The sequence below is a fragment of the Salvelinus namaycush genome, chromosome 40 (genome assembly GCF_016432855.1).
Source record: "Salvelinus namaycush isolate Seneca chromosome 40, SaNama_1.0, whole genome shotgun sequence".
In the NCBI taxonomy this organism is placed as follows: Eukaryota; Metazoa; Chordata; class Actinopteri; order Salmoniformes; family Salmonidae; genus Salvelinus; species Salvelinus namaycush.
The window spans coordinates 19,310,961-19,324,238 of NC_052346.1; the positions used below are offsets into that span (position 1 = coordinate 19,310,961).

At 49.4% G+C, this 13,278-nt stretch overlaps 1 protein-coding gene across 1 annotated transcript in view; it reads right to left on the minus strand.

Annotated features, from left to right (window-relative positions):
* LOC120033462 (protein unc-80 homolog) overlaps positions 1 to 13,278 on the minus strand; it is a 99,450-nt gene that overhangs the window by 44,955 nt on the left and 41,217 nt on the right. Inside the window, exons 21-25 of the mRNA XM_038979828.1 lie at positions 12,281 to 12,489; positions 5,869 to 5,975; positions 5,259 to 5,358; positions 737 to 909; positions 171 to 383 (exon numbers count right to left, since the gene is read on the minus strand). Coding sequence (XP_038835756.1) covers positions 171 to 383; positions 737 to 909; positions 5,259 to 5,358; positions 5,869 to 5,975; positions 12,281 to 12,489 — 802 coding nt within the window. The remainder of the gene's footprint in view (positions 1 to 170; positions 384 to 736; positions 910 to 5,258; positions 5,359 to 5,868; positions 5,976 to 12,280; positions 12,490 to 13,278) is intronic.

The window sequence follows — 13,278 nt, forward strand, 5'->3', positions numbered from 1 at the left end:
GAGACGCACACGCACACGCGCACACACACACACACACACACACACACACACACACACACACACACACACACACACACACACACACAAACACAATTAGCGCCTATCTTCATACACAATCTCGGTCAGTAGAATCATTTGATAGTTGGTCATCCCATCAGAAAGTCACTCACATCTCCCCATTGACAGAAGTGCTTGGCTGCATTCCACTGGAGCTTCTGGTTCCTCTTGTTTCCCACCACGGGTGAGCGTCCCCGAGACAGACCCCGCTTGGTGATGTTCACGTGGTGACCCTTCATCCACTCGGGCCAGTTGCCACGGTTACAACGATGGACAAAGCGGGCGCACTCCAGGAACAGGGAGGCTCTGGCAACCACTGGAGCTTCCTGTCGGACACCAGGAAGTACAATAATGTCCTGTCAGATCCCTGAAATCTTATTTCAATCAATCCCATATTGCAATATTTACAAATATTTCCCTCTGTCAAATAACATTCCAGAACGGTCGAGTCTAGTAAAAAATGTGTATTACTACCTGGTAGACTCCCCTCACAGGAGTATACAGCAGTTGATTGATCATTGATTCATTGAATAAGATGTGCTAGTATTGGAACAGATGAAATATGTGGAAAGGCTGGGGAATCCAGAGGACAGGATTGAAAAACACTGAATTAAACAAAGACAATGTGTAACATGACCGGTTTGATTTAACTCCAGCCTGAGACTACAGTGTAACTGACCAGGTCGAGCGCAGCGGCCAGGATGGATGCGTCAGGGATGGTGCCTGGCTCACAGCAGTTCAACAGGAACTGGAAGCGTTTCATGCCCTGGCGGATGGCGGCCAGGTTCACCACGTTCTTGTTCTTCATGGCCTCCTGGCTTGCTGCCAGGCGCTCCTGGAACCCCTGGGGCCCTGGTGGAGGAGGAAGGGAGCGGGAGAGAGAGAGGGGGAGGGGAGATGAGGTATGGGAAGGATGGGGAAGGGTAGAGGAGAGAAAGAGAAAGAGAGGAGGGGAGAGGGGAGGGAGGGAAAGGGAGAGAACAGCAATAGATAGAGAGGGAGGAGGGAGCGGAGGAAAAGGGGAAGGAGGAGGGGAGGGATAGGAGGAGAAGAGAGAGAGAGCAAGAGGAAGGGGGAGGGAGGAAGTGATGGGGGAGAACAGAGAGACAGAGAGAGAAACAGCAATAACAGAAAAAAAGAGGTGAGTAGGGCAGACTAGGGCCATCTGGGGCCTGGACCTCTATTCTACAGCATAACTAGAGCCTGGAGGTTTTTCTGACCATCTGATCTAACCAGGAAAAACTCAGGGCTCTGGGCATTATCTTTGCGAGTGCTAGCATGAATGACACACCCATATAGCAACATGATCACACAAAAGAACGAGAGAACAGACTGCCCATAGAACATAGCATGATTAGGTCATGTCTGAATCCATTGAATGAAAAGCACCATTGAGCCACTTAACAAATGAAGCTGGAGAGAAAGATGGACACACGGTCATTAAGCTAGGAAATGTGCAACATTCAACAAATATGATGACTTTGTTGTAACTCTTCATGGTAATATTTCTTGATTTTGTGGGTTTCTATCCATAATGGGATAAGTGGTTCAACAAAGACAAGACAGTTACAGCACCATGTGCCCCACATGTTGTGTTTAAAGTCCCACTCTCTACCCCTCGTCTATCCCCCTCTCCTCTTCCCTGTCTTGTCCCTCTCTCCCTCCTTCTCCCTGTCCCTCTACCTGTCTTGTCCCTCTCTCCCTCCTTCTCTCTGTCCCTCTACCTGTCTTGTCCCTCTCTCCCTCCTTTTCCCGGTTACTCTACCTGTCTTGTCCCTCTCTCCCTCTTTCTCCTGGTCCCTTTACCTGTCTTGTCCCTCTCTCCCTCCTTTTCCCGGTTACTCTACCTGTCTTGTCCCTCTCTCCCTCCTTCTCCTGGTCCCTTTACCTGTCTTGTCCCTCTCTCCCTCCTTTTCCCTGTCCCTCTACCTGTCTTGTCCCTCTCTCCCTCCTTCTCCCTCTACCTGTCTTGTGCCTCTCTCCCTCCTTTTCCCGGTTACTCTACCTGTCTTGTCCCTCTCTCCCTCCTTCTCCTGGTCCCTTTACCTGTCTTGTCCCTCTCTCCCTCCTTTTCCCGGTTACTCTACCTGTCTTGTCCCTCTCTCCCTCCTTCTCCTGGTCCCTTTACCTGTCTTGTCCCTCTCTCCCTCCTTTTCCCTGTCCCTCTACCTGTCTTGTCCCTCTCTCCCTCCTTCTCCCTCTACCTGTCTTGTGCCTCTCTCCCTCCTTCTCCCGGTCCCTCTACCTGTCTTGTCCCTCTCTCCCTCCTTCTCCCGGTCCCTCTACCTGTCTTGTCCCTCTCTCCCTCCTTTTCCTGGTCCCTTTACCTGTCTCTCATATCCATGGGGACATTGGAGGACATGGAGGTGTCTGTATATGGCTAGATTGTGCCGTGCTAGCAGAAGGACCATGGAGCTTCCTCTGGCCAGGAGAAGAGTTCAACATGGCTGCCATTAAACAGGGATGGAACAGACCCCGGGGACAAAAAAAACCCAATGGGGTATAATAAGGGCCTGTCGGTTTGGGCACTGGGCAGAGGTGACAAGGGACTGTCCAGTGAGCTAAAAGATGGTCATTTTCTTAAAAAGCTGATGGTTACTATAACTTCTGGAGATGTCCCCACATTAGGGTATCATGTATGAGTCTAGGTTGTCATGTATGAGTCTAGGGCATCATGTATGAGTCTAGGGTATCATGTATCAGTCTAGGGTATCATGTATGAGTCTAGGGCATCATGTATGAGTCTAGGGCATCATGTATGAGTCTAGGGTATCATGTATGAGTCTAGGGTATCATGTATGAGTCTAGGGTATCATGTATGAGTCTAGGGCATCATGTATGCGTCTAGGTTATCATGTATGAGTCTAGGGCATCATGTATGAGTCTAGGGTATCATGTATCAGTCTAGGGTATCATGTATGAGTCTAGGGTATCATGTATGAGTCTAGGGTATCACATATGAGTCTAAGGCATCATGTTTTAGTCTAGGGCATCATGTATGAGTCTAGGGCATCATGTATGAGTCTAGGGTATCATGTATCAGTCTAGGGTATCATGTATGAGTCTAGGGTATCATGCATGAGTCTAGGGTATCACATATGAGTCTAAGGCATCATGTTTTAGTCTAGGCTATCATGTATGAGTCTAGGGCATCATGTATGAGTCTAGGGCATCATGTATGAGTCTAGGGTATCATGTATCAGTCTAGGGTATCATGTATGAGTCTAGGGTATCATGTATGAGTCTAGGGTATCACATATGAGTCTAAGGCATCATGTTTTAGTCTAGGTTATCATGTATGAGTCTAGGGCATCATGTATGAGTCTAGGGCATCATGTATGAGTCTAGGGTATCATGTATCAGTCTATGCTATCATGTATCAGTCTATGCTATCATGTATGAGTCTAGGGCATCATGTATGAGTCCAGGGCATCATGTAGTATCAGTCTAGGGTATCATGTATGAGTTTAGGGCATCATGTATGAGTTTAGGGCATCATGTTTTAGTCTAGGCTATCATGTATGAGTCTAGGGCATCATGTATGAGTCTAGGCTATCATGTATGAGTCTAGGGCATCATGTATCAGTCTAGGGCATCATGTATCAGTCTAGGGAATCATGTATCAGTCTAGGGCATCATGTATCAGTCTAGGGCATCATGTATGAGTCTAGGGCATCATGTATGAGTCTAGGGCATCATGTATGAGTCTAGGGCATCATGTATGAGTCTAGGGCATCATGTATCAGTCTAGGGTATCATGTATGAGTCTAGGGCATCATGTATGAGTCTAGGGCATCATGTATCAGTCTAGGGTATCATGTATGAGTCTAGGGTATCATGTATCAGTCTAGGGTATCATGTATCAGTCTAGGGCATCATGTATGAGTCTAGGGTATCATGTATGAGTCTAGGGCATCATGTATCAGTCTAGGGCATCATGTATGAGTCTAGGGCATCATGTATCAGTCTAGGGAATCATGTATGAGTCTAGGGCATCATGTATGAGCCTAGGGCATCATGTAGTATCAGTCTAGGGAATCATGTATGAGTCTAGGGCATCATGTATGAGCCTAGGGCATCATGTAGTATCAGTCTAGGGTATCATGTATGAGTTTAGGGCATCATGTATGAGTCTAGGGCAGCATGTATGAGTCTAGGGAATCATGTATGAGTCTAGGGCATCATGTATGAGTCTAGGGCATCATGTATGAGTCTAGGGTATCATGTATGAGTCTAGGGCATCATGTATGAGTCTAGGGCATCATGTATCAGTCTAGGGTATCATGTATCAGTCTAGGGCATCATGTATGAGTCTAGGGTATCATGTATGAGTCTAGGGTATCATGTATGAGTCTAGGGTATCATGTATGAGTCTAGGGCATCATGTATCAGTCTAGGGCATCATGTATGAGTCTAGGCTATCATGTATGAGTCTAGGGCATCATGTATCAGTCTAGGGCATCATGTATCAGTCTAGGGAATCATGTATGAGTCTAGGGCATCATGTATGAGCCTAGGGCATCATGTAGTATCAGTCTAGGGTATCATGTATGAGTTTAGGGCATCATGTATGAGTCTAGGGCAGCATGTATGAGTCTAGGGAATCATGTATGAGTCTAGGGCATCATGTATGAGTCTAGGGCATCATGTATGAGTCTAGGGCATCATGTATGAGTCTAGGGCATCATGTATGAGTATATGGTATCATGTATGAGTCTAGGGCATCATGTATGAGTCTAGGGCATCATGTATGAGTCTAGGGCATCATGTATGAGTATATGGTATCATGTATGAGTCTAGGGCATCATGTATGAGTCTAGGGCATCATGTATAGGGCTAGGGGTCTCCCCCTCAATCTGCCAGGGGCTTGCACAGGCAGTGGCCGACAAATACATAGAAACACCACTAGCATGAAAGATGGCGGCAGAGAGTGTACAGAGCACTGGACGCACAGGACAGGCCAACGGACAGACTACGGACGGAACAGGACAGTCAGGCACATACACACAGAGAGGCGGACGGGGTGAGGGGGCGAGCGGGCGGGGTGAGGGGGCGAGCGGGCGGGGTGAGGGGGCGAGCGGGCGGGCGGGGTGAGGGGGCGAGCGGGCGGGGGGTGATAGGGGACACCCCGGGGGGTCTACCATCTTTCTCTTCTGTGTGGTGAAGCTTGGATGGGTTCCGCCTGCCAGACCGCCATTTACCGAGCCGCTTGAAGAAATTCTCCTCCTCGTCCCGGCCGTACTCCACGCCCCCTGCTCCCCCGCCGCCCTCTGACAGCTTCACGTTGCTGGTGAACTTCACCTGCAGGCAGGGGCGGTGGAGAGAGAAAAGACTGTCCACACCACCGGCAGTAGAACAACAAATATGTAGCATTAAAAAGATAAATAAATATATAAACAGAAATAACAAGTTGTAAACAAAAGAAACACAAAGCTGCCATCTAACTAGTCATTTAAATAGATTTGGTTGTCTATCCCTTAGAAATGATCAAAATGCCCAGGTAACAATACAAGAGGACATGGTGTGCTCAGCTCAGTCGTGAGAAAAGGTTATACATCAGCCCATGGCAGTAAGACCAGGGCTCTGCAACCCTGTTCCCGGAGAGCTACCGTCCTATAGGTTCTCTCCAACCCTAATCTAGCACACCTGATTCTAATAATTAGCTGGTTGATAAGCTGAATCAGGTTAGTTACAACTGGGGTTGGAGCGAAAACCTACAGGATGCTAGTTCTCCAGGAACAGGGTTGGAGAGCACTGAAGTAGACAGTTGTGAGAGACACGACCCCTTGTGGTCAGTAGGTGACCCCTGACCTTGGAGCTCTGGCGGATGAAGGAGAGTCGGTCCACAGAGCTGATGTCCAACAAGTCCTCGACCCCGTCGGTCAGCCCAGAGAGAGATGACCGCTTAAGCCAGTTACCTGCAAACACACCCCACCCCAGTCAGAGGAATGGAGGGATGGATGGAGGGAGGGAGGAGTGCAGAGGGGTAAACATCACACTTATACATCGAGACATACACATACTGGCAGAACACATACTGAATACACACACACACACACACACACACACACACACACACACACACACACACACACACACACACACACACACACACACACACACACACACACACACACACACACACACACAGAAGCATACACAGGAATAGAAGTTATAATCCACACAAATGCAGACAGAATAGCATAAAATACTTGGTCATAGAACAAGGCACATAAGAGCAGTTGTACACAACAAACAGAGAGGGTCTGTGAAGCACACACACACACACACACACACACACACACACACACACACACACACACACACACACACACACACACACACACACACACACACACACACACACACACACACAAACACACACACACACACACACACATACATACACACACATACATACACACATACGTAAGACAGAGACGGTAATTGGAAGGTGAACAGTCCCACGGCATGCTAGGGACAAAAGGAATACAAAAGAAGACCATAAAGAGATTAAGTGAATTGTCTACTCATCACCCGTACAACAAGACATGGTGTTAGCCTACAGAAACATGGTGTTAGCCTACAGAAACATGGCGTTAGCCTACAGAAACATGACGTTAGCCTACAGAAACATGACGTTAGCCTACAGCAACATGACGTTAGCCTACAGAAACATGACGTTAGCCTACAGAAACATGACGTTAGCCTACAGAAACATGACGTTAGCCTACAGAAACATGACGTTAGCCTACAGAAACATGACGTTAGCCTACAGAAACATGGTGTTAGCCTACAGAAACATGATGTTAGCCTACAGAAACATGGTGTTAGCCTACAGAAACATGATGTTAGCCTACAGAAACATGATGTTAGACGACAGAAACATGATGTTAGACTACAGAAACATGGTGTTAGACTACTGAAACATGGTGTTAGACTACTGAAACATGGTGTTAGCCTACAGAAACATGATGTTAGCCTACAGAAACATGATGTTAGACTACAGAAACATGGTGTTAGACTACAGAAACATGATGTTAGCCTACAGAAACATGGTGTTAGACTACTGAAACATGGTGTTAGCCTACTGAAACATGGTGTTAGCCTACAGAAACATGATGTTAGCCTACAGAAACATGATGTTAGACGACAGAAACATGGTGTTAGACTACAGAAACATGATGTTAGACTACAGAAACATGGTGTTAGACTACTGAAACATGGTGTTAGCCTACAGAAACATGATGTTAGCCTACAGAAACATGATGTTAGACTACAGAAACATGGTGTTAGACTACAGAAACATGATGTTAGCCTACAGAAACATGATGTTAGACGACAGAAACATGGTGTTAGACTACTGAAACATGACGTTAGCCTACAGAAACATGACGTTAGCCTACAGAAACATGACGTTAGCCTACAGAAACATGACGTTAGCCTACAGAAACATGATGTTAGTCTACAGAAACATGATGTTAGCCTACAGAAACATGACGTTAGCCTACAGAAACATGATGTTAGACGACAGAAACATGACGTTAGCCTACAGAAACATGACGTTAGCCTACAGAAACATGACGTTAGCCTACAGAAACATGATGTTAGACTACAGAAACATGATGTTAGCCTACAGAAACATGACGTTAGCCTACAGAAACATGACGTTAGAAACATGATGCTAGACTACAGAAACATGATGTCACATAATGTTAGCCTACAGAACATGTTAGCCTACAGAAACATGACGTTAGCCTACAGAAGCATGACGTTAGCCTACAGAAGCATGACGTTAGCCTACAGAACATGTTAGCCTACAGAAGCATGACGTTAGCCTACAGAACATGTTAGCCTACAGAAGCATGAAGTTAGTCTACAGAAACATGACATTTGCCTACATGCAAACCATATACTTAGAAACACAACGTTAGAGAGATGCTACGAGTTCATCACTACACTCTAGTGAACACAGAGAATGACACATTAATGATCCAGTGACAAAGTTGCATTTTCAATGAATCATACATCGGTGTCAGTAGTTAGGTTTCTATCCAATTGGCGACAGATTTTCATGCGAATATTCAAAAATCAGCATACAAACAATTCATCCAATATGCCCGATTTCCCATCAGATACAGTGCATTTACATAAGTATTTAAATCAAATCCAACTTTATTTGTAACATGCACCGATTGGAGTATCTGTCCATAAGACCACTTTAAGCCATGCACTCCACAGAGCTGGGCTTTACAGAAGAGTGGCCAGAAAAAAGCCATTGCTTAAAGAAAAAAATAAGCAAACATGTTTGGTGTTCGCCAAAAGGCATGTGGGAGACTCCCCAAACAGATGGAAGAAGGTACTCTGGTCAGCTTTTTGGCCATCAAGGAAAACGCTATGTTTGGCGCATACCCAACAACTCTCATCACCCCGTGAACACCATCCCCACAGTGAAGCATGGTGGTGGCAGCATCGTGATGTGGAGATGTTTTTCATTGGCAGGGACTGGGAAACTGGTCAGAATTGAAGGAATGATGGATGATGCTAAATACAGGGACATTCTTGAGGGAATCCTGTTTCAGTCTTCCAGAGAGTTGAGACTGGGACGGAGGTTCACCTTCCAGCAGGACAATGACCTTAAGCATACTGCTAAAGCAACACTCGAGTGGTTTAAGGGGAAACATTTAAATATCTTGAAATGGCCTAGTCAAAGCCCAGACCTCAATCCAATTGAGAATCTGTGGTATGACTTAAACAGTGCTGTACACCAGCGGAACCCATCCAACTTGAAGGAGCTGGAGCAGTTTTGCCTTGAAGAATGGGCAAAAATCCCAGTGGCTAGATGTGCCAAGCTTATAGAGACATACCCCAAGAGACTTGCAGCTGTAATTGCTGCAAAAGGTGGCTCTACAAAGTATTTGTAACGGCAGTCTAGCTCTTCCTCCTCCTCGGACGAGGAGAGGCGAGAAGGATCGGAGGACCAATGTGCAGCGTGGTAAGTTTCCATGATTTAATATACACGAAACTATACACAATACAAAATAACAAACAAACTAACCGTCACAGTCCCGTGTGGCACAAACACTGACACAGGAAACAACCACCCACAAATCCCCAACACAAAACAAGCCACCTATATATGATTCTCAATCAGGGACAACGATTGACAGCTGCCTCTGATTGAGAACCATATTAGGCTGAACACAGAAACAGACAAACTAGACACACAACATAGAATGCCCACCCAGCTCACGTCCTGACCAACACTAAAACAAGCACAACACATAAGAACTCTGGTCAGGACGTGACAGTACCCCCCTCCTGAGGTGCGGACTCCGAACGCACCCCTAAAACTCAAGGGGAGGGTCTGGGTGGGCATCTGTCCGCGGTGGCGGCTCCGGCGCAGGACGAGGACACCACTGTCTTTGTCCCCCTCCTTAGCGTCCTTTGAGTGGCGACCCTCGCCCCCGACCTTGGCCTAGGAATCCTCCCCAAGGCCCCCACATGATTTAGGAGACAGCTCAGGACAGAGAGGTATCTCAGGACAGAGAGGTAGCTCAGGACAGAGAGGTAGCTCAGGGCAGAGAGGTAGCTCAGGACAGCGAGGTAGCTCAGGACAGAGGGGCAGCTCCGGACAGAGAGGCAGCTCTGGACTGAAGGGCAGCTCCGGACAGAGAGGCAGCTCTGGACTGAAGGGCAGCTCCGGACTGAAGGCAGCTCCGGACTGAGGGGCAGCTCATGACTGGAGGGCAGCTCATGACTGGAGGGCAGCTTATGACTGGAGGGCAGCTTATGACTGGAGGGCAGCTTATGACTGGAGGGCAGCTCATGACTGAAGGGCAGCTCATGACTGAAGGGCGGCTCATGACTGGAGGGCGGCTCATGACTGGAGGGCGGCTCATGACTGGAGGGCGGCTCATGACTGGCAGGCGGCTCATGACTGGCAGGCGGTTCTGGCAGCTCCTGACTGGCTGGCGGCTCTGGCAGCTCCTGACTGGCTGGCGGCTCTGGCAGCTCCTGACTGGCTGGCGGCTCTGGCAGCTCCTGACTGGCTGGCGGCTCTGGCAGATCCTGACTGGCTGGCGGCTCTGGCAGATCCTGACTGGCTGGCGGCTCTGGCAGATCCTGACTGGCTGGCGGCTCTGGCAGATCCTGACTGGCTGGCGGCTCTGGCAGCTCCTGACTGGCTGGCGGCTCTGGCAGCTCCTGACTGACGGACGGCTCCTGACTGACGGACGGCTCTAGCGGCTCCTGACTGACAGACGGCTCTAACGGCTCGGGACAGACGGGCGGCTCTGACGGCTCGGGACAGATGGGCGGCTCTGACGGCTCGGGACAGACGGGCGGCTCTGACGGCGCTGGGCAGACGGATGGCTCAGATGGCGCTGGGCAGGCAGGCAGCTCAGACGGCGCTGGGCAGGCAGGCAGCTCAGACGGCGTTGGGCAGGCAGGCAGCTCAAACGGCGCTGGGCAGGCAGGCAGCTCAGACGGCGCTGGGCAGGCAGGCAGCTCAGACGGCGCTGGGCAGGCAGGCAGCTCAGACGGCGCTGGGCAGACGGCCGACTCTGACCTGCTGAGGCGCACAGTAGGCCTGGTGCGTGGTGCCGGAACTGGTGGTACCGGACTGGAGACACGCACCTCAAGGCTAGTGCGGGGAGAAGGAACAGTGCGTACAGGGCTCTGGAGACGCACAGGAGGCTTGGTGCGTGGTGCCGGAACTGGAGGTACTGGGCTGGAGACACGCACCACAGGCAGAGTGCGTGGAGGAGGAACAGGGCTCTGGAGACGCACTGGAAGCCTGGCTGGGGCGGGAAGGTGGCGCCGGATATACCGGACCGTGCAGGCGTACTGGCTCCCTTGAGCACCGAGCCTGCCCAACCTTACCTGGTTGAATGCTCCCCGTAGCCCGACCAATGCGGGGAGGTGGAATAACCCGCACTGGGCTGTGTTGGCGAACCGGGGACACCATACGTAAGGCTGGTGCCATGTACACCAGCCCGAGGAGACGCACTGGAGACCAGACGCGTTGAGCCGGCTTCATGGCACCTGGCTCAATGCTCAATCTAGCCCGGCCAGTGCGGGGAGGTGGAATAACCCGCACCGGGCTAAGCACACGTACAGGAGACTCCGTGCGCTCTTCCGCACAACACGGTGTCTGCCCGTACTCTCGCTCTCCACGGTAAGCCCGGGAAGTTGGCGCAAGTCTCCTACCTGACTTCGCCACACTCCCCTTTAGCCCCCCCCCCCCAAGAAATGTTTGGGTGAGCCTCTCGGGCTTCCAGCCGCTCTGCCTTGCTAGCGCCTCATAATGCCGCCTCTCCGCTTTTGCTGCCTCCAGCTCCGCTTTGGGGCGGCGACACTCCTCTGGCTCTGTCCAGGGTCCTTTACCGTCCAGAATTTCCTCCCATGTCCATTCCTCCTGGTACCGCTGCTGCTGTCGCTGCTGCCCGTTGCCAAGCTGCTTGGTCCGAGTTAGGTGGGTGGTTCTGTAACGGCAGTCTAGCTCTTCCTCCTCCTCGGACGAGGAGAGGCGAGAAGGATCGGAGGACCAATGTGCAGCGTGGTAAGTTTCCATGATTTAATATACACGAAACTATACACAATACAAAATAACAAACAAACTAACCGTCACAGTCCCGTGTGGCACAAACACTGACACAGGAAACAACCACCCACAAATCCCCAACACAAAACAAGCCACCTATATATGATTCTCAATCAGAATGAAGCTCATCACCGTGCACTTTCACCCCCCTGTGATGTTCATCACCGTGCACTTTCACCCCCCTGTGATGTTCATCACCGTGCACTTTCACCCCCCTGTGATGTTCATCACCGTGCACATTCACCACCCTGTGAAGTTCATTATAACTTATTTCATCTGTAGCCTAATAAACTGCTTTCTTTCCCGACTAGTCGTAGTGGGAGGATGTCACACAAGTCATCGTGTGACTCCAAGTTTACTTCAATATTATGGTTATTATATCAATATTTGCGCATAATAGCGTTACCACCAACACTTCTCGCATAATTCATTTTACCGACAAAAAGATCCCACCCTGTCTAGCGTATTTTGTTTTGTTGACATTTGGAAAGTTTACCGGAAAAAACTTCCATCAGGCCTGTCATGACCCTTAGAGGATGACATCACTAGAATGAATCATAATTTCCATAGATGGACACAGGGTGGCGCTGTGGTACTGTGGGGGGCACTGCCACCTACCGATGGGCAGCTTGAGCTTCTTGCGCAGGGAGATGCGTCGGGAGCGTGAGCGGGTTCGTCGGTCCGTGGTGGTGCCCGAGTGGGCGGTGGTGCACTCCGACGTGTCCTGCTCTGATAGGCTGCTGGTGTCGCTGGCAGCACTCTGTGACTTGAACATCTTCCTCCAGAAGTCCTTCTTGCCCAGCAGAGCCCCCGGAATCTGTTCATCACTGGGGAGATGGAGAGAGAGAAACAGGGATGGAGAGAGAGAGACAGGGATAGAGAGAGAGAGAGACAGAGAGAGCGAGACAGAGACAGAGAGAGAGAAACAGGGATGAGAGAGAGAGAGAGAGCGAGACAGAGACAGAGAGAGCGAGACAGAGACAGAGAGAGCGAGACAGAGACAGAGAGAGCGAGACAGAGACAGAGAGAGCGAGACAGAGACAGAGAGAGCGAGACAGAGAGAGCGAGACAGAGAGAGCGAGACAGAGAGAGCGAGACAGAGAGAGCGAGACAGAGACAGAGAGAGCGAGACAGAGAGAGCGAGACAGAGAGAGCGATACAGAGACAGAGAGAGCGAGACAGAGAGAGCAAGACAGAGACAGAGACAGAGAGAGCGAGACAGAGAGATCGAGACAGAGAGAGCGAGACAGAGAGAGCGAGACAGACAGACAGGCAGACAGACAGACAGTAAATAGTTCTCATAAAACATACATTTTGTGGGGGCGCACATTCATGCAGAGTACCAGTCAAAAGTTTGGACACACGTACTCGTTTAAGGGTTTTTCTTTATTTTTACTATTTTCTACATTGTAGAATAATAGTGAAGATGTCAAAAAGATGAAATAACACATATGGAATCATGTAGTAATCAAAAAAGTGTCAACAAATCAAAATATATTTTCTTCAAAGTAGCCATCCTTTGCCTTGATGACAGCTTTGCACACTCTTGTAGAAAATAGTTAAAATAAAAATGTGTGTGTGTGTGTGTGTGTGTGTGTGTGTGTGTGTGTGTGTGT